This window comes from Polyodon spathula, chromosome 9 (genome assembly GCF_017654505.1).
Source record: "Polyodon spathula isolate WHYD16114869_AA chromosome 9, ASM1765450v1, whole genome shotgun sequence".
NCBI classification, from domain to species: domain Eukaryota; kingdom Metazoa; phylum Chordata; class Actinopteri; order Acipenseriformes; family Polyodontidae; genus Polyodon; species Polyodon spathula.
In genome coordinates, this window is record NC_054542.1 from 35,919,995 (window position 1) to 35,942,087 (window position 22,093).

At 35.6% G+C, this 22,093-nt stretch overlaps 1 protein-coding gene across 1 annotated transcript in view; it reads right to left on the reverse strand.

Moving 5' to 3' along the window:
* Positions 1-1,932: 1,932 nt before the first annotated feature.
* The window catches only part of spag17 (sperm associated antigen 17), a 37,916-nt gene continuing 17,755 nt past the window's right edge, over positions 1,933-22,093 (reverse strand). Inside the window, exons 19-48 of the mRNA XM_041259993.1 lie at positions 20,244-20,338; positions 19,820-20,077; positions 18,782-18,893; positions 16,935-17,039; positions 16,386-16,496; positions 15,898-16,142; positions 15,596-15,722; positions 15,055-15,233; positions 14,646-14,808; positions 14,125-14,279; positions 13,519-13,660; positions 13,135-13,289; positions 12,485-12,673; positions 11,891-12,021; positions 11,502-11,632; positions 11,071-11,204; positions 10,597-10,779; positions 10,148-10,261; positions 9,804-9,858; positions 9,560-9,665; positions 9,166-9,219; positions 7,374-7,476; positions 6,758-6,869; positions 6,191-6,286; positions 5,651-5,817; positions 5,235-5,431; positions 3,422-3,482; positions 3,122-3,266; positions 2,476-2,613; positions 1,933-2,175 (exon numbers count right to left, since the gene is read on the reverse strand). Of these exons, the coding sequence (XP_041115927.1) occupies positions 2,141-2,175; positions 2,476-2,613; positions 3,122-3,266; positions 3,422-3,482; positions 5,235-5,431; positions 5,651-5,817; positions 6,191-6,286; positions 6,758-6,869; positions 7,374-7,476; positions 9,166-9,219; positions 9,560-9,665; positions 9,804-9,858; positions 10,148-10,261; positions 10,597-10,779; positions 11,071-11,204; positions 11,502-11,632; positions 11,891-12,021; positions 12,485-12,673; positions 13,135-13,289; positions 13,519-13,660; positions 14,125-14,279; positions 14,646-14,808; positions 15,055-15,233; positions 15,596-15,722; positions 15,898-16,142; positions 16,386-16,496; positions 16,935-17,039; positions 18,782-18,893; positions 19,820-20,077; positions 20,244-20,338 (3,998 nt within the window). The 3' untranslated portion in view covers positions 1,933-2,140. The remainder of the gene's footprint in view (positions 2,176-2,475; positions 2,614-3,121; positions 3,267-3,421; positions 3,483-5,234; positions 5,432-5,650; positions 5,818-6,190; positions 6,287-6,757; positions 6,870-7,373; positions 7,477-9,165; positions 9,220-9,559; positions 9,666-9,803; positions 9,859-10,147; positions 10,262-10,596; positions 10,780-11,070; positions 11,205-11,501; positions 11,633-11,890; positions 12,022-12,484; positions 12,674-13,134; positions 13,290-13,518; positions 13,661-14,124; positions 14,280-14,645; positions 14,809-15,054; positions 15,234-15,595; positions 15,723-15,897; positions 16,143-16,385; positions 16,497-16,934; positions 17,040-18,781; positions 18,894-19,819; positions 20,078-20,243; positions 20,339-22,093) is intronic.

The following is a 22,093-nucleotide window of genomic DNA, read 5'->3' on the forward strand; positions in this document are numbered from 1 at the left end:
TTGCTTACTGCGCCATACATTCTAAACGAGACCATTTACAACATTTTTGGTTTTAAAGTAGAATGTAACACATAATAATAATTAACTTAATATATTATATATTATATTATTATATATATCTATATATATATATATATATATATATATATATATATATATAGATACTTTTACTATCCATTGATTACATCTGCCAGCAAAGGAATCACATGACTTTAACACCACTAGCCTACAGTCTATTTTTCATACAGTACTTCATGTACAGCACAACACACAGTTGTTTTGTTAACACCAAACAAGTGTCCTGCTGTCTGATAATCGGCATTCGTTATTAATTTCCAAAGGGCTATGCAACCTGTTTTTCAACTGTAATACACATGCGGAAGTTGGTTATCTTCCTCTGCAGTGCTGGACTAAGGGCATGACAAATATATTGAAATGTTTCTTTACACATCCTGAAATTTTCTATCCCTTCAGCATGACAGAAAATCCCATTGACTACACAGTCCCACCAGTCAGAGGATATTGGATTGCTCCAAATTGAAACAATCACTTCCTTTTAGCAAGGTGTAATATAGCCTGCTGTAACAAAAAAAAAAAAAAAAATTAAATTAAAAAAAAAAAAAAACTATAAAATAAACACTATCATGCGATTGTTGGCATAAAATATAGCAGTTAAATGTGTTTGGCCAGAGGAGACATAAATAAAACATTATTATAAACAGCTAACAATTATAAAAATTTATTTTAAAATATTTAAATGTAGCAATATACAAAACGCTTTGCATGTTAAAATGTTACATTTATATTGATTTGAAGTGTACATGTTAATTAAATGCACCATATAAATTAAATATATTATTATTATTATTATTATTATTATTATTATATTATATTATTAATAATAATAATAATAATAATAATAATAATAATAATAATAAAAAAAACCGTGTCCTTTTAGGTCACCATTTTACAAAATGCTTTTGTTTAAAGCTCTTTGTTTATGGTCAGAATTGAAACACTCGAGCTTATATATATATATATATTATATATATATATATATAATATATATATATATATAATATATATATGGACGTTAAACCAAACAATCGGATAATTGGACTTTTCAGAGGCAGGGATTGGAGATTTTTAAAAAACATAAAATAGAAATGATGATTTTACTGTATTTATCAGGATTATACATTTACAAATTGAGTATGCTTTCTTTTTTTTTCCCTTGGAAAGATAAGAGGACTGCAGAGTGCCTTCAACTGTAACAATGTAGTAGCAGCACATTTAAAATTGTTAATACTGAGAAGTCAGCATTGTTCACAATGATAGATGTCCCATTCTTTTACACTGATACAACACTTTTACCTGAGGCATTTGATGTATTACTGTGTTATGTTTAGCAGTCCGAAGTCTTCATTTTTAAAATGGATCAGACAAACAGAAAAATAAAACAAAGCAGTTGTAAACTTCCCACACGAGCATTACGCTGTGGAATGAAATCATCCTCGCTAATGGTTGATGAAGAATCAGATTTACTTTCCATCTGTCTTCTTTTAGAGGGTTTGTTCAACTGGGCCTTAAGAAGGCTGTTTAAAACCATATGCAGTGTCATAATGAAGATACCAAAGAATGTTATTTCAATTTTTAAGCTTCCACTGCCCGGACTGCTTTGTTCTAAACGCAATTTTACCACCAGATTCTTTAAAATGAAACAGGATACGATCGCACAATCCTCCAGTGACCTTTTGAGGGTAGCCACCTTTGAGGAAAAAACACTGAAACACGAAACATGAAATAACCAATTTAGTTAATTAATAACTGGGAAAAGTAATAGAAACCGTTTTAGGAAACTATGACAGCTACGAAATAAAAGTAATTCTTGAAGATGATATGCAACAAAATAAGAGAGCCTGGCATCACTGTCAAAAATTTAAGATTTTATTTAAAAGCACTATACTTCAGAAGCATTACATTCAACACAATGGGCATTACTTGCTATTAGAGTGAGGATTTTAAAACCATGTTAGCTTCACCACTTAGCCTGATTGGCTGAGACCATCTAATGGGTTCAAATTTATTAACAATACATAGATACCAGGTAGCAATAATTAGTGTTTATGGAACTTGGACTTCAGGAAGTCTGTGTTATGAAAGTGTTACCAGAATCTGTAAGAAAAAGAAAGAAAAAGAAACAGTCACTACGAATGTACTCATTTTGAAAGGATTCTATTATATACACGGAAAAAAAATATATACCACATTTAAGAACTTGTTTTTAGAAATGTATAATAAGCTTTTATGTATTGGAGAAGAATAATCCACAATAAAGGTCATTCTTACAGGTATGGTGCACTATTATATGACACCATTATTTACAAATTCTTTAGTGTATTTTTTTTATTATACTGGCTGTACAGTACATATGGCAGTACACTTGATCTCCTAAGGCGAGCACACTGCCCTCACCTGCTGTTGCTTGTCTATGAGGCCGTATAATTCCAAGTCTGGAGGAAGGGTTGCTTGAAACAAGGTGGACTCCGGCTGCTGCCTGTCCTTGGGGATACTCTTTTGGTCTGCTCTCATACACATTTTCAGTTAGAACTGGTGAGCTTTTAGTTAAGGTGGGTGTCCTTTGTAAAAAAAATATTATAAACCAAATAAACAACATAACTAATGTGTAAAAAGACTTAGAGTAAGGAGTGGGGTTCTGAAAAATACAGCGTTACACATCCCCACATGTTGTTTTTCCTGCAGTGATTTAGAGGGCAGCTCTCAAACCCCAGTGCATTTGAGTGGACATTTTGAAAAGAGCTTTCAAACAGATTTTAAAGTTCTAAATGTAAAAAGCTGTTGTAACACTGAAATGAAAAATTACAGGTATATTATTTAAACAGTTATATATATATATATATATATATATATATATATATATATATATATATATATATATATATATATATATATATATATATATATATATATATATAAACAATGGTCAATACCTGGAGAACTGACTAAATATAATGGATACCAGGAAAGGAGAGGAATTATTTCTTAATACAACTTATTATCATAACACTTTGGACCACCTTAATTACATAGTAAAGGATATTTGCAGTAACGGGTAGAAAGAAGATCTCTGGCTCAGTTTGAATCTGTATGTGATGATCAATATATCCTACCCCTTCAGGATTCTCCAACCCAATCGCCATGGCATACAGCTCTATTTGCAGGTCTGTCTTCATTCCTGCAGCCACCTGGAGGAGAGCACCAATGGCAGAACTCAGATGTAATAACAATACTTGGGTCATTATTATTATTATTATTATTATTATTATTATTATTATTATTATTATTATTATTATTATTATTTAGCATTTTTAGGGTAAAACAAACACTTATGTAAACTTACAGGTCCTGGGGTATACAGAACTCTAAGTCCTGTGCTAGGAGGTGGTTGGTTAACTTTAAACCTACAGTACAGGGGAAAAGAAAAGATGCTTGGATCATCACACCACTGATCACAAACTAAAATCTACTGAAAAGTAATTTTCAAATGGCCTAAGTATATACAGTGGTTTGTAGAAGTATTCACCCCCCTGCAAAGTTTTCACATTTTGTTGGCACCTGAGCATCAAAGTGGTTTAACTTGTAGATAATTTCCCTCAGATATATAAAGACTTTCAAGCTGCAACTCACATAGTGATCCAACAAAGAACTATGAAGACCAAGGAGCTTTCAAAAGTCTGGGACAAAGTAGAAGGGTACAAGAAAATTTCAAAAGGCGCTGATTACACTATGTAACACAATTTTTGTTCCTGGGTAGTAAGTGTTATTTCCTAATTGCTTATGCCTCAAAAGTATAGAAAATGGCTATTATTCCCCACAAACTTTGCTTTTGTGACCAGGACAGTAGTGATACTTCAAAATATCACTATTTCCAATGGGAAAACGGGCAAATGTGTGTCTTTTTGTTCACATAAAGTCAGAAAAAAACAACATATGAATCCAAATTAACATGTATTTATACTAAAGTAATACAAAAATGACTACAAAAGATTTAGAAGTGAGTAGTTTTTCGAGATTTACGATTATACTGTAAATTTACATTAACAATTAACAACATTTTTGTATTACTTTAGTATAAATACATGTTAATTTGGAAGAAGTGGAAGATGCATCATACCACCCAGACACGACCCAGATCAGGTCGCCTCCCAAACTGAGCAGCCAGGCAAGCAGGAAACTAGTTTGGGATGTCACTCTGAAGCCAACAATGAACATGAGAGATATGCAAAGTTCTGTGTCTGAGATGGGATCGGTGTTCACACATCAACAATAAGCCAGTTCCTACATGGACGGGTGACAAGAAAGACACCAGACATGTGGAAAAAAGTTTTCTGGTCAGACGAGACAAAAATGTAACTTTTCGGTCTAAATTCCAAGCGTTACGTCTGGCGCAAGCCCCACACTGCACATCACCCAGTCAACACCATCGCAACTGTCAAGCATGGTGGTGGCAGCATCATGCTAAGGGGATGCTTCTGTTCAGCAAGGACTGGAAAGCTTGAAAGTATACAGGGGAGAATGGATGGTGCAAAGTACAGGTGAATCATTGAGGAAAACCTGTTGGGAGTCAGCCAAGACTCTGAAACTGGGGATGAAATTCACATTTCAGCAGGACAATGACCCAAAGCACAAAGCCAAAGCCACACTGGAGTTGCTGAACAAGAAGAGAATTCATGTTTTTGAGTGGCCCAGTCAAAGTCCTGACTTGAATCCAATCAAAAATTTATGTAGAGACTTGAAGATTGCAGTCCATTGGCGATCCCCAACAAACTTATCAGAAATGGAGCAATTTTCCCATGAAGAATGGGCAAAAATGTCACCATCCTACTGTGCAAAGCTAGTAAAGACCTATCCAAAAATACTCATCACAGTAATTGCTGCAAAAGGTGCTTCTACCAAGTACTGACTTAAGGTCCTAGATACTGACATTTTACCTTCTCCAGATAACAGTATTCAATTTAACCACTACAGCTTTGAATAAAAAAAAAGTTAGTTTTAAAAACTGTGCATACATTATTCGTAATTCAAAGAAATGTGACATTATTGGCAGGGGGGTGAATGCTTCTGCAAACCACTGTATATTTGACCTCCTGATTTAAAGTACTAAAACCACCGCAACAGAGCTCTATGCCACCCACCAACACACTGAAACCCACCTGCAAGAATCTATTCCAACGTTCCTTAGAGAAACAGTAAAGGAATAGGTATACCCTTCCTTCAGCACTCCAAATGCCACTTCTTCTGGGAAGAGCTCAAATCCACGGGCAGGACCCTGCATTATACCGCTCGCCACAGGGCCTGCCACAGATACAGTTTTCACCTTCCTCCTGACTGGATCTTCAACTTCAAAGAACTAAGCAGGAACCACAGGAGAAGTAACAAAATGGATTATACCATATTACCGGGACTGTTACTTACAGTACACTATTATTTATAAGTGGATTATCTCTTCTTAAACTGCCATGATACATACGAGAAACAACTGTAAAAACACTGTGTCATACAATTTCACAGTGCTGCTGAAAGAAAAAAAAAAAGACAGGATAAATAACCTTAGTGGTGATGGCTATACCTTTTGGTTCAGCAGACCTCCAGGTTTGGAGCTGAGAATTGCAGACGGGAGTTTCACTTTCTCCTTTCTTGACTGCCCGGCAGCATCCACCTTCAAACTATGGGAAGGGTTGACATCATCTCCCTCAGAATGCATGCCCTCCAGCCTGGAGCTCATTGGATCAAGCTCTAGAAAAGGTTAATAACAAGCTTGCTGATATTGAGACAGAGTAAGATACCCCACTCTTTACCAAAGCTAACAGTAGTCATCTTTATAAAAAGTTCTAAGTTTAAACCTGTTTTGCTCTCCTCCTTTTCTCCCCCACCTTTCAGTTTATTCTAGATTGGATTTCACCAACTGGGGATGAGACCATGTCCCAATTTATGCCTCAACTGGCAAGTCTGTATGAATCAGATTGTAATCACTACATTATTTTCCCACACCAGTTTATCCATTCAAAATCACATAATATGAATAAAACAATCTGTAATGATGTACATTCTATCATGATCAGAAATGTGTTTTACCTCACAAAGGTTAGGTGAACTATGACTAGCTTACTTGATCTAGATGCCCTATTGGGATACTCTGCTGCAGATTGTGTTGAATTGTCTCTCCCTCCTGCATGACTTGGGGTTGGGTTAAAGGGTCTCTTTGCTATAAGCACAAAAAAAAAAAATGGATTGAAGAAACATTACTTCCATAACACAATCCAATAATAAAAAAAAGAAAGGACACCAGCACAGTTTATAGCTTACAATGAACTGCATTTATCGGGATTAAAAACTACTCAGGATCTTTCTGCCAATCTTCTCTATTTCATGTCACATCACAGAGAAAACCTAGTCATAACAACAATCACGCCACTCAAGTTCAGTTCAAAATCGGAACCATTTGTGTAGCTAGCTATCTATACACCAGCAATGACATAAGTTCAATTAATAGTATGATCCTTTTTTTACATGTGCTGCCTGCAAAAAAGATTACCAATCAAACAGTGAAATATGTAGTACCAGTAATAATTGTATAGGATAAACGTTGGGGTGAAAAATCTGTAAATGTAAATCTAGTAAAATGACTTCATGACAATAAACACAAATATAAAGTCTTACATAATATAAGCCATACCCTTGTTCACGTCTGGCTCAGCTGTAGACACTTTACTGAGTGAATCTGAGAATGTCTTGCTTTTCTTTGTGAACGGTGGAAGTTGCTTGGTTAGAAATTCCATATCTGGGACCTGTCAGGAAAAGCACACGCAAGTTATATTAAATACAGAATCAGAATCATTTACAAAACTTTACCATGAAAAAACGACCCTAAAGGTCAGGAATAATGAACACTTTAGAGTTACAGTAACATGTCCAGGCAAGACTGCAGGGGTACTGCAATGTGAGGTATCAAGAATCAGGTTCAATTAGGATTTGGATTATTAGTATGACCAGGTACAGTTTTGTTACATAGAATTATTGAGTTGCAGTATATTAATTAATTTTTAAATGACTAACTCCTTCCCCAATAACTTTGGGATTAGATACATTCATAAATTATCTGCCAAACAGGCTGCATTAAAATAAATAAATAAATAATAATTTAATCAAATAAGTGGACAAATTATACACTTACTTTAACTAAAATAAAGCATACTTGTCTTTTGTCAATGCAAAAATGTAAATGTGATAAGTACCTCGCTCTCTGTCATTAACTGTAACCAGCAGGGTGCACTGCTTCCAACATGTCTTACCTGTGTAAGCAGGAATGCCTCACCCAGTTCAGATTCAAAATATGGTGGGATTGTTCTGTTCTTCAATGCCACTCTGCATTTCATTTCTTCAAGCTTCTCCTGTCTAAATTGTAATGGGAAGACTTTAAAGTTTCTGCTGCCTTTATAATTTCAAACTCTAAATTTCTTCCAGGACATGGTGAAAGTTCTCAAATTACTGATGGCACAATAAGCATAATTCTTATTGACATTCTAAGGGGGTGATGTAAGTATAGGCACAATGAAAATAATTGCGGATGCAAAATTCCAATTGCATTGCGGCCAGATAATTATTTTGCACTGTGCCCTAAGCTTAAGAAATGGAGATTACTCAACATGCACAAATAATGATCCGTAATTATGATAATGAGGATCTCAATGAGAGCATTAGTCTATTTAGCAGCCACCCTTGCAGAGTTAGAGAGAAATAGTCGCTGTATGACATTTATGGAGCACAAAAATACAACACAAAGCAAATATGTCAGAGGAAGGGCATCAAAGTCCTCTTGGCGCACGGGGGAAAAAAAAGAGAAGAAAAGTTTTCTGAGAAGGAGCAGAGAGTCCTTATGGCTGAGGTCACTCAGCATGAAACAGAGTTGTATTGGCCTGCCATTTTCAGCATGACAACCACAAATTTGCCTAGCACTCTGGAAAAGGTGGATTGGGCTATCCCACCAGATATTCCAACTGTGGTCTGAAAGGAACCAGAGGCTAAGTAGTGCAGAGAGCACAGCACTTTCACATGTGCAGGGATAGCGGTCCCTAGACTGACACAGGGGTCTATTGCATTTCATTTCTTCAGAGAATTGTGAGGGTCTGGAATCAACTCCCCAGTAATGTTGTTGAAGCTGACACCCTGGGATCCTTCAAGAAGCTGCTTGATGAGATTTTGGGATCAATAAGCTACTAACAACCAAACGAGCAAGATGGGCCGAATGGCCTCCTCTCGTTTGTAAACTTTCTTATGTTCTTATGTTCTTATGTTCTTATTTCATCTCTCAATTCAGCTATTAGGTCGAGGATGACCTGGGAGTGAGACGATAATGCTTTAGCACCGCATCCTCCTGCATTCTAAACAAAGTGACCCTGGGATTGAATATGCAGGGTCTTCCTCCTCTTGCCATTCTCTTCTGAATGTGTTCCTGCCTCTCTTCAACAAGAGCCAAGTGTCACAGCTTCAGGAAGTGTACCATGGCAGCCATCCTGAAGCCAATGACAGGTCTCTGCAGGTTTGTGTGTGTTTATATAACTCTTAGTCTTAGTTACTCGCTTCTACAATGGTTTGCGCTTTGTAAGAAGAGCTGTAAAGTTTTTGGTGGGTCAGCAATTGCGTAAGTGCAAGACAAAATCTTTACATCACATTATAATGTTTGCGTCCACTTAGTATCCAGATGTTCTTCATTTTAATGCATTTCAATATAATTTTAAGGGATTAATAATGGCAAAGTGCAGAACGCCAGAAGAACGCTGCAATTTTAGCGGCCAGTAAAATCAGACTTTATGGCTGCTAAAGGCGATTTACAGCAGCATTATGGGGGTTTTGCACCTGCAAATTACTTTGCATGTATCATTACATCACCCCTAAATGTGTAAACAAAATAAAATAAATACAGTTCCTTGTTAAACGTACTCTAGCTACAAGTTGTTTGTTATTTGTGTTCCCCAAACTGTCCACTTAATGAAATATTTGCACATAAAGCAGTATATCAATCATAATTGTCATAACATGGCTAGCTTTAGGCGTATTTAACTGTTTTTCTTCATTTTGCATTACCTGCACTGTTCTAATCTGCCTGCCCAGTTAGATTCTTGTTTTACTTCCTCCCAGCTGCATGTAAAGAAATAGAAAAAATAAATAAATAATTGCATTAGCAATTTCTGAAATGCATTTGTAGAAAGTCATTAATTTACAAGGTGCTTTTTGAAAATGAATCTACTGGATTATATATAACCTACATTGAAAGCACCCTAAATGTGAAGTAGATAACCATGGAGCAAAGAAAATCATGATCAGTTATGCCTACTATGTTGTTTCACGGTGTTAAAGTAAATCTGCCAGCAGTAGCATCTGAGATAATATCTGATGAGATGGATATTATTTTATTATTTCATATAACACAAAGGACATTATGTTATTATGTTGAATAGTAATATTTAAAACAAAATACCTGTTTCTTTCCCAGATTCCTTTTGCGCACTCAGGCCGAGTTTGTTTTTCCAGTGGTGTGGTGGATGGAATGACAATTGCTTGCTCGTAGAGTGAAGCTATGTCAACTACAACACAACAAGGAATAAAAAAAGGATTTGTTCCTTATATGTATTGGTACAGTTAGTATTGGTATAGTTATACATATTTACAAACAATATTTCACACATTTCTTTGTAGTTGCCAAAATTAACAAATGGTCTCACCATTGCTCTTTCTGTCATCCCCAAGTCCTACCGGTTCATTGGAATCTGGGAGAGACTATAAGCACAAAAAAATAACTTAAATAAGTGTGACGAGACACTGAGTTTGAATTTTGAACAGGGAAGCCTGTATAGGCTATAGGTTTAGCTTGAATTTCCTTAGTAATAAAATTAGACAAACACTTTGACAAACAAACAACTGCTATTGTAATAATTGCTATTACAACTGCTATTACTATGCCATTAGTACTGACACCAGAAGGTTTGATCACCATAACACTAAATTATTGTGGTAATGCAAGATTGGAATACAAATATTACACTTATATTTTTAGTTATTCGCTCACCAAAACAAGCTTGAGCAGGTCAGTGGCATGGACTCTTTCCTCTTCTGTTCTAGGATCTTTAACCATCATTTCATCATACTTGTAACCTTTTCTTAGTATGTGGTCAATGTAGTCCTTAAAAACAAAAACAAAACAAAACCTAAGTGAATAATGAGAAGCTTTGCTAAGGCAGGAAACTCTAAATGCATCTACAAATATGATCACTGTTTGATTGACAGGAAGTTGACATGGGACTAAGGTCACGCCCACATTAAGTCATCCTTCAATCAGTTGCAGCTATCAAATTTAAACCTACCTCTCTTTGCAGTCTGTGCCATGCGTTGAGTCTACAGCCTACAGTTAATCTTTTTTAGTCTTGGGATCATTCTCGCCACTATACTGTATAATTCAAGTAATGAACAGACTAATTGAATGAATAGTACTTTTTTTTTTTTTTTTTTAAACTATACCTTAAGGGACTGTTCCATCTTTCTCCGCAACAAGTTGCTCACAGGTGTATACTGGATAAGCTGACGGGTCTCAAGCACTTTAGGACACTTTAATACAGGGACAGTATGAACAGATTCTGGCCTTTCTTGTATATTAAGACCCTTTCCAATGCATGTGCCAAATGGAGGCCCAGGGGTCTTCTTCTGGAATGGTTAAATTCCCATTAATAAAATGAGTCATTACAAAAGAAGATTACTTACAGTTTTTGCTTTTACTGACCCTATCATAAGGAAAACTTATATCTAGTAGTATACAATATTAATAAAATGGGCTATTTTCAGAGATATGCATTATTAGATTGATATTTGCTTGAAAACATTCCAATTTTGTGAGAATTCCCCAGGTTAAAATGTATATCATGTACACAATAGGCCTGCATAGAATAGTTTTTTAAAGGCTTTATAATAATCTAGTAAGACCATTGAACAGCTTACCTCAGTTGATGGAAAGTGGTCCCATTCCCTAGACTTAAGATTTGGAGGAATGATGTTATCTATTTCCTTTTTTATTAACCAGCGGGACCAGATATCTTCAGTGCATGGACGGAGAACAGTAATTCCATGAACACCTGAGAAGAAAAAAAAGACAATACTACAGAAATATGTAGCATTTAATCTTGGTCAAAATTAATCAAGGTGTATTTTGACAATTAGGGTTATTACAATTGTAATAAATAACATCTGAAAGTAAATATTTTCTTTTGAAAGCATTACCTTGAAGTTAAAGGGTGTGGCTTTAACTGCAGAAGTCAAAAGCAAAGCGTATCCGTACAAAGGGAACCAGTTAAGAGGAAGATTTCGTTGAATTGTTTGTTTATTTACATTTTCTTTTAGTACCGCTGAAGACAGACACAAAGCTCCTTTACCTTGGAAATCCGGCACTGGCTCCTTGAGCACTGCTATAGCTGGATCACTGTAGCATTGTGACAGGTAGTCTTCCACATCTCTGGATCGCAACAGTTCAGTACCAGAACCATCAGCATGGACAATGAAAAACCTGGAAAATAATATGCTTGACTGTAGGACTGAACTACTGGCTGGTGAAACGTTATATGTTATATGAAAGAACAATTCCAGAGCATTCTTTCAACTATCGCTAACAATCTCTGTTTACAGTTGTAAAAAAGAAGTAACACCAACACAAATATAATACCAGAATCATGTACATTAAATCAGAGTATGTGCTGTAAATAACAGGTACTTTATATTTTAAAAGGATAAACCAGTCTCCAGATCTCTATTCACTATGCCATACCTTGGTGCATGTTCTTTATAAGTCTCAGGCTTATACTTTAAAGTATGTTCTTGTAGCGAGTCTTCCACCTCCTCTTCTGCACCAGCTTCAGTGTTGGAGATAACTGTTGATGTTTTTCCATCCACCATTACCTACAATTGAACACCGTGTAAACAGTAGTAATAAACTATATGGTACTACTGCACAGAGCAAAGATGGGTGCATACTGGGGTGGACAGAAATACAGTAACATTTCCCAGCATTTTTTTAATTTTACATATCTGTATTCAACCCAAATTATCATTTGTTTCATTGCCTAATATGAATTAATTGAGAGACAGATATTATTATTATATATATATATATATATAATATATATATATATATATATATATATATATATATATATTATATATATATATATATAAATAAAAATTGTGTATCCATATCAATATACATTGCCTCTATTCCAAGACATTGACAGGAAGTGATCAATAGAATTGTTTTCTTTATGATACACACAAGACTTTCACCAGCATACACTTACCTAGATTTAGTTAAGTTACCATCTGTATGATACACAATGACCCTAACCCCAAAATAGCCCTTCTTTACCTGGAAAAGATTGCCTTCTGGATCCATAACCTCACAAATAACCTCTGTGGTGTGACGCATAGTGTAAATGCAAGGTTGTAGTTCCAAATTTGTACCACTAAGGGTCATGGTTCTATCATTTGGTTTACAGTTGTACACAGCACTGCCATCACTATCAATGCAAAGACACCCAGAGCTTGGTGGACAGACCTAGAGCCAAAGGTATGTATTTAATATACATGGCATTTCAAACAGTTTAAACTTAAAACTTGAAACACAGAGCAAAGTTATTTTACAAGTCAAAATGGAAAATATTATTCAATAGCCAAACTATAATCATTCAATCATCATTCAACAGTAACTAAATTGCCTACAGTAAAAATGAAAAAATGGGTTTAATACATTTTATACTTTTAAGTTTGCTTTGCTTTGTTCTCACCATTTAATGAATGTTTTTGGTTTTTGGATTGTGTATTTATGTAGTGAATAATTAATGGAACAGGAAATATAAAACTAAAAATGTATACTCTTTCTTTCATACTCTCTTACATTGTGTTTCAATAATTAATGTACCACATTATACTTAACTTATAGCAGACATTGTTAAGTATATTTACAAGAGGGATTTGAAATAAAGTGAATGATGCACATGCTCATTCATAGACCCTCACCTGATAGGTTCCTTGGGGGTTAGCAATGATTGTTGATCCATCTCCAAAAAGAGTAGTGCAGGTACCATCCTTACTGTTCATTATGACGGTGGCAAATCCCAAACACTCGATCTGAACAAATTTCACTTTTTTTGAGACTGTGCGTGGATCCTCCCCTGAATGAAACAAAGACGTTGCTGAAGTGGTGGTGTTTGTCCTTATGGGCATTTTGTCTTTCTTTCATCTTCAATGATCCATCTGTCAAGTATGGGGTTAAAACATTCTACATAGGGGAATGGGTACAGAGGTCTGTTGTCTATTTCAAATCATGAGACAGAGCAGGACAGGTATACTGTTTGGGAGTTTTTATAATGTAGTTCCTTCACAAAGGTTCTTTTCCCTTACCTGTCTCATCATGGTCCATGGAGCCTGGGATTTCAACATCCTGGTTAAAGGTAGTGATTCTAGTCCCATCAGCATGCTCCACAGCAATATAGTCATCATTTCCTATCACAGTCAGTACTTTATCTTCTCGGGTTATCATAATCTAGTAAACAACACAATATTCTAATAATAATTTTCTGTTTTGTCTTGCTTTGAACTTTATTCAAGTATGATATTCATCAACATGTAATTAGTGTTCTACACAAAGTTACTCAACACTTTCAAGCAGAGTTAATTGAATGATAAGAAACACTACATACACTATAATAAAATATGGAAAAAAATATTATGATCCCCAGATAAAAATGAAGGAACTGGGATTTTTAATTGTAAGGTGTCAAATTATGTTAAGCTCAAAGAACATGAAGCCACTTTGTGGCGTTGGACTCGGCTTCAGGAGACTAGGTTTCAGGCCACTGCATGGCACATTAGGGGAGACTTGGGGTTTGATACAGCAAGTCACTGTTCCTGAATACGTGGCTTTGTGTTCCCTTCGCTTAGCTACAACTATTTAAGATGTAGCTGAAATCACAAATATCAAATCTGGCTGCACAGATTGCTACTTACCACTTCATTGACTGGGTCTGTGGCCTTGTAAACAAGAGCATGTTTGATTTGAATATTTTCCTCTCCTTTGGTTGCCACCCTCAGGCCAGATGGTGTGGTGGTAACCCAGGTTCCAGCTGGAGATTCAGAAAGGCCCCGCCCTAAATCTTTGACATCTGAGACATTGGATCAACCAACTCTGTCTTAATCGCAACAACACTGTTTTTGTGGACAAGCTTTCCTAAAGAAAAATAGTTTTATATCACCCCCTTTTTTTTTTGGTTCTCAAATAAAAAAATAAAAGGCATAGCGCTTCTGCCAGGTGAGCTTGATTATATGAAACGATTATACGACTAGAATCATTTTCACATTTTCTTTTTCTTGTGTTTTAGCTAAGTGTAAAGATCTTTAATATCAAACAGGATGAGGATAAGTGCTTAGGAACACATTTTTTTTTAAATTTAGAAATTACGACTGGCTTGCTAGGTGACCATAAACCTGTTTACTTGCTTACCCTACAAACAGAACTTTGACACCTTTACCTTTTTTGTCTGTGGGCTCGTTTGTCTCAGGTTTATGCTCTTTAGTGTTAGGAACACTGTCTTGTGGCTTGGGTTCTGGGCATGGTGGTTGAGGAGCTGGGGGAGGCTTGAGAATGGGCCCCGAATCTGGGCTTTTACTCACGGTACCATCAGCAAAAAGAACCTGCAGAATACAGAACAATTTAAATCAAACTTTCAACTGTCTTTTCTATTTTCTATGGACCACAGGGTAAAGAACCAATGTAACAGTCGGTTCTGTTTCTTCATTTTATCAAGAGTATATCGGTTAGCTCTATTTTGTAAAGCAATAAAGGGCCAACGGCAGTCTTTCAACAGCCTGTTGTTTGTACTATACATACATTTAGCAATCTTATGCAAAGACAATCCTCAAAAGCTGGGGCAGTTTTACCTGTGTGGATCCATCCTTCATGTACTTGATAACAGTTCCTTGGCTTGTAATGACTCTGGACACCTCATTCTTCAGAGAAATACTCTTCTTCTCAGACTCACAGGGACTAATGTGCTGCACTGGATACCTCTGCCTTACTAGGATTTTGTGAGAGCATTGCAGGACCTCACTCTTCAGACCTAGTCCGAGTGATCAAAACAAATGTACACAGTACTGTACAGTGTTGACACTGGGACAGGGACATGAATGCAAAACATGTTCTATAGCATACAGTATTTTACCTCATTCTTTAACTATTTGTATTCATCCAATTTGTATTGCCGTAGAAAAAATGCCATTGCATACCATTGCCTGTTTTTCCAAGGCATTCCTATTTCTTCTGTGACGCATTTAAATTAAATATTATTCTCTAAAATGCCAGATTTTTCAGTACATAAATGTATGACAGTGAAAGCCAGAGATGCTGTAAATACATCTTTTGACTGTAATATTGGCTGTAAAGCTCAATGCTACTTGTGCCAAAGGGATGCATTGGACTGACCTACTGATTGTTCACTGAAGTAGTTCACTAATAGTCCATTGGGACAGGACACATTTAGGGACTGGAAATCAGGGAGTTCTCGGACAGGTTCTGCATTGACTTCTGTGAGAGATGGCTCAATCTCCACCTAAAAAGTAAATAAAAAATAAATAAAAAATAAATAATCTAACCCAGATTTATATATATATATATATATATATATATATATATATATATATATATATATATATATATATATATATATATATATATATAACTATTAATTAACTGGACAATATTGTTGAAATTAAGATTAAGCTAACCTTTGGTTCTTCATTCCTTGGAGTCTCGGCTGTTGTAGGGGGTGATGAAGTGGTTCCCCTACCCTGAGGAGATTTCAGCCTAGGGGACTTGGCCCTTGGGGATTTGGCCCTGGGGGACTTAGCCTTAGGGGATTTAGCTCGCTTCACTGGGGTAGCAGCAGAGGCATTAGTAGTAGGTGGTACAGGAGAAGTGGTGCAGGCAGAGGGAATGTTTAACATGGAAACCAGGTTGGGGTCTTCGTTATCTATACCAAAATGAAGAAAGATTCACAGTCACAGTTGGAGAATCACTCATTTAAATAAATGACTAACAATAAAGCATAAACCTTTAGTTCAAACAGTCAGTTAATCCTAAACAAACAAAAACAGGATGTGCTTGGAAACCAGGTGCAAGCTTGCCTCTTAGTGGATTTGCCCATTTGTATTTACTGAATGCTTTCTGTCGAAATTGCAGTTTATACAAGTCTTTCTACTATGAGTCAGTTTACCTTTCCCTTCTCCAGAAGGTCCATAGTTGCTGAAAGACAGATGTATTCCACTAGCCAAAACAGCTGAAAAGGAACCAAACTTGCTCACACGTTTCATCTGTTTCTTCATTTCTGTAGGGAATACAACAAAAAACAACTTCTTATATTCATATTGACAATAGCTACTACAGTAACTAATTTTCACTTTGAAAATGACATTTTCAAAGTGATCCAAACCAATGTCATTTGTAGAGACAGATGTGAAATTGTCTAGCATTTGCATGGTATTTTCTTATGTGAACTTTAAAAATAAATAAAAGTGTAATAAAAAAAGAAAAGTATTTTTTTCTAAGCTAACATAGAATCTCATACCTGCAGTAGATTCACATAATTTTAAATAACTATCAGGCTTAATGGCGCAATATAGAAGAAAGCAGAAATCTTTACTAGTTTCGAGTATCCATCAAAAAGAGTATCTGTTGCAGCAAAAACAAACTTTCTCTCTCACACGTTCGTGCATACACACACACACACACACACACACACATACACACACTGAATTGTATCAACCTTCTTCATCTTTGTCCTTATCCTCCAAGCCCTTCCTAGGATCAGTGATGTGGATGAAAAAGCAGTGTCTGTCTTTCATCACGCTCACCTCAACCAATGACAAACCTATAACACAGGAAGCATAACAGGAATTGGCACTGTAACTATAATTTATCATGAATAGTATACTTTTCTACAGAACTTTATAAAATAAAAAATGATAAATGAAAAACACTTATTTGATTTCATAAATCTCCTAAAGTGTGACACAGTTTGCAAATAACAGGTAATTGTTTTATTACAAAAAATGGATGTTGTACCCTACATAGCAAACCTTTACAGTTTGCTTTTACATGATTTGAATATTACACAAAGTACAATTTTATTTTACTTTTAATCCTGGTAAGCTACTCAACGGCTATATTTACAATAGAAAAATATTACTACTACGCAGTTGATGTATCTTTGCAATTCGATAACATTTTCAGTTTACCTGAATTTTTAGAAGGTTTTACAACAAACTTGTCTGTGGTCTGAGGTGGGGGTCATTGTTGAGGTGGGCTATGTTAATATGGTAGTTATATGAAAGCTTAAATTAAAATTAATTAGGGACATACGGTACAGTAAAATAAATATAAAATAAATGTAGTGTTAACCATATAGCAAAGCAAAATAGCACAGCACAGCTTTTAACAGGTCTGACCATTCTGTACAGCTGCAGTGTTTGGAGGCTATAGCCTACTCCATGGTACATAGTTCAAATCCTATCTCAGAGCAAGAGAACCCGCAATGGGTTCATGAAGGTGATTTTTTGTTTTATTACTGTACCAAATGTGTGCATGTATAACACTCATCCTTACAACCCTAAACCCTTCCATTGTTGGGAACATTACTGTACTATCCCACAGTTCATGCTTTTTGCAAAGAATATAAAGGTAAGACATTACAACATTTTAAAAACGTATAAATGAGGGCTTTATTTCTCGCAGATTACATTTCAAGGTGCTGGTTGTTTCCTGTTCATAAGTGTGAAAGAGTTCCACGAAATAAAGCAGCAATTTAATATCCTGCAATATATTACAGGTATATTTATAATATCCTAGAGATAACAGTAGATCAGCACATAAACTGCCTTTACAGATTTTACAAAAAAAAAAAAAAAAAATAGAAAAAAAGTCTGTTTAATGTAAGCCTGTTCCTTCTCAAGTCTGGGAACAGTGTATTTGAAATAAATGTTATAAAATAAAACAAAAACTGTCAAGTACCACAAAACATTTAGAAAAATGTCACAGTTATATGAAGAATTCTTCTTGTTGTCCCTATCTTATGACATTGTGAATGGTACAGCACGCGATTTAATAACCCAAAACGTTCAACTTCATAAAAAATACATTCAAAGTGTGACTAAATAGTTATGTATTGCAAGATAAAGTACCATACTGGATTTATGAAAGCCGTTGTAAATACAGCCACTATTGACAGAGCTATTGTGTCTGAAGAATTAAACGGAAATCTTTATTTTTCATAGATTACTTCTTTGGAAAACCTTTTAATTTCAGGACACTAAAACATGAATACACTGCATGTTCTTTTGTTACAAGGCAAGTGTTTCCCAATTGTGGTCCTCAAGATCGATTCTACTGCAGATATTTTTATTATAATATTATAATATTAGTTGAACTGGTTAAAGGTCGATTACCTAAATTCCTTGTTTGGAACAAAGTCCTAAGGACCAGAGTTGGGAACCACTGCACAAGGACAACCAATTATATCATATACCAGATTCAGATCACACTTTTTAAGTTTGTTTGGTATAACCCTATATTATTAATACAATAAACAAACAAGCCTTTTTTTTTTTTCTTTACCTTGGACGTAATTTATACTTTCCACTTTAATCTGTCCACCATCTGATGGAAACAGGGATTGGATCTTCCCAGAAACTTGAATCAGAGTGTTACCCATATTGTAGCCAGTAAACTGAAATAAAAATACACAATTACAAAAACACCTTAGTTATTTGAACAGTTAAACCTTTTTTTAAAAATATATGATTTGTCTAGTTGGAACGGCTTTATAGTCTGCATCATTAACAACAACCTAATTCTTCACAATTGACTCCACGTACTAGGGGTGTGTCAACACTGGTATCTTTTGAGTAATTCCTTTAAAGAAAGTTTAAGTTGATAGACACTAATTAAATGGAATAAAATAAGTCAATTACTCAACACAAAACAAAACATTCTAATATAGAACCTGGTGTTATCAAACTAACTGAAAGCATGCTATTATTTAGGTTACATTTATTTTATCATTTTGATATGAAATCATTTTTATTTCACTTTGCTTGTTTTCTTATAAATGCATCATCTCTTTAGTAAATTATGGGAATGCAGTCCTGGGCAATGACTAAACTCGACAAAGAAAATACATTTCCCAGTTTGCACAGCGGTAGCTCCTGAGTTAGGTCTAAAAGAAAAAAAGGCCACATGTATGTGACGAATCACTTGCATTTGCTCATTAATCTGCCAGACATATTTTCACTGTCAGTTTACAGCACCGGTAAGGAAGTAAAAAGTTTGCACCATGGTTAAAAGGGGAATGTGCTTCTTTTAAATCACTTGATGCGGAAGTTAATTGTCATTGATTGGTGCTCACTTCTAAACGTGAGGAAAAGAAAGCTTTCAAGTTCTGAAATTAGCACATTAGTTAATAGGTTTATTTAGTTTCATTTAATCTCTGTAGATAAATCATTCTTAAAGGGAATTACTCTGAAAATACTAAGTATCGCCACATCCCTACTACTCACCTTTGCATGCAGTCTTAAAAAAGAAAAGTCATATATATGATGCAAGTGGGCAGCCTTACCCCCTCCAGGCCACAATCCAGCAATATGCTTTACTTACAGGCGGCAGTTTTTCAGGTGGCACAGAATCGATATTATCAGGAACCGGAGTGACATTGGGCTCTGGGGTTTTAAGTGGCTCTTCTTTGCTTTTACCCCTCGGGGATTTCTTTTGAGAAGATAGGGTTATTTTGCTGTCAGTGGATTCCGACCTATCCTTGCTTCCTCTTTTCCCCTTCTTGTCAGATTTCACCACGTCTTTCTTTAATAGTTTTGCAGCTTCTTCCTCTTTCAGTCGGTTCTGCTCTTCTTTCCATGCCTGTTACAGTAAATATAAGTAACAGGTAACACTGCTTATAAAATAATTAAAGTACTCACAGGTTTTCACTTACAGCACAAGAAAGGACTTGTCAGACCTTCCATACCAACAACTAAGGAAAGCCCCTTAATGGTAATAACTGTATTACCACATTGTCTAGACTAACCTTAAGGGATCCCTCACGCATAATAGGGCCCTGTACTGGTTGGGGTTCCTGAACACTTTCTGCTTTGCTGGCTGGTCTGGAAGTGCCTTTTTCACCTGGAGAAAAAAAGGTATGATAAATAAAATATTTAAAATGTCAGATCCCTGTTTGGTGATGTGGAGAATACTCTAAGAATTGTTGCATATACCATACTATACCCAAAAGCAGTGTACCCGAGTTTTAGAATAACAATCCACATAACTTAAGTGAGTGTAGTTAACAAAGCAGCAAACAAAAATATACTTTCTCTGCCATGCACACTTAGTCATTATAAAGGTCTGAAATGTACAAACACATATTTTCATTTTAGAGCATGATATCCCTGAACAAACAGCCAGACATATATACAACATACAGCACACTGTAACTCGAACATTATGCTTTTAGGTAGGTAGCCCTGTTGTCCTTTATTAAGAGGTAGACTGCAGTCTGACGCTTGCTTACTTCGAACTTTTTATTTCTTGGACAGAAAACCCATAAAGAAAAAGTAAACTCTTATCTGTGCCTGAGAACGTGGATAGCCGATAGAGTAAGGACATGTCTATCCGGGTCGGGCGGGGGGTTCAGAATAGAACCGGAAAAAACTGGTCTATGTTAAATCCTGTAGCACAGCTTGACAATGACTTTTCCTGATTTACTGAATACAAAGGCAACAGATCAAACAAACAAGGAATACCATACGAAGTTGAAAAAGGTAATATATAGAAGGGTGCTCAAACTTTTTTTCACTAAAGGTAGCTCCACAATAGTCCATGAAAATATATAGTAAAAAAACAAACATGTCTGTACATTGTTGTGTTCTCAAATATGTTACAGTTTACTCCACGCAAAATCATCAGTTTCCTTGTTTTTTTTTTTTTGATAGGGTGGGTTTTGACTTGCTTCATTAAAGAAAATGCCATTTTCTCAAGAGCAGAGAAAACGCCAATGTGTTGGCATACAAGTAAGTTTAGGTATTACAGTTATATTTGGTAGATGTCTGTAACCTATAGAATTCTGTACCTTTGATGATTCCACGCTAACACAGCGGCATTTTTTCGAAGACCGCTGCGCACAAATGTTTGATTTTTCTGAACATTATTTATATGTAATACAATGAAAATGTGTTTTAAAAGAAAAGAACCATTGTATAAGGTTACTTTAATAAAGGGTTTTGTGCATTGAGCAACACAGGAGGCTGAACATACTGTATATACAGAAAATCAGTGCGCAACAGAATTAGTTTTGTCTTGTTTACAATATTTGTTGCAAGCTGCAGCAGAACTCAATGACAGCGCTTGAGAACAAAACAGGGTTCGGGTACAGAAAGATCGCGCATTCATGTCCTGCGATCTTTTAAAAACTGTCACTGCACAAGCATGGAATAATGTGGGGATACAGAATTCTATTGTGGAAATCTGCTTAACACCTGTCAGAACAATTTGATTTTGAGATAAATGCCTCGGTTCGAATGTCAGTAAGTGAAGTTTTTCCAGTCAAATCTGTATATGTAAAAAAACAAAAAAACCAAAAACAAAAACAAAAACAAAAACAAAAAACACACACACAGTACAGTTTTGGGGCCCCCCTTGAGTGCTTGGCCCTAGGCACATGCCTAGTTTGCCTATGCGTTAATCCAGCCCTGGTCCCCACCCTGCTACTGGCTTATTTCCTGTCTACAACCAATCAGCTGCTGCATGCATAAGAATGGACAAAATGTCTTATTCTTGGAAGTTACAAAATGTACCAATATGTAAAAAATAGGCTGAATAATACATGTTTATAATGAACAGGCAGCAGAGACTGTATTTTACAGTAACGGTACCTGGCTT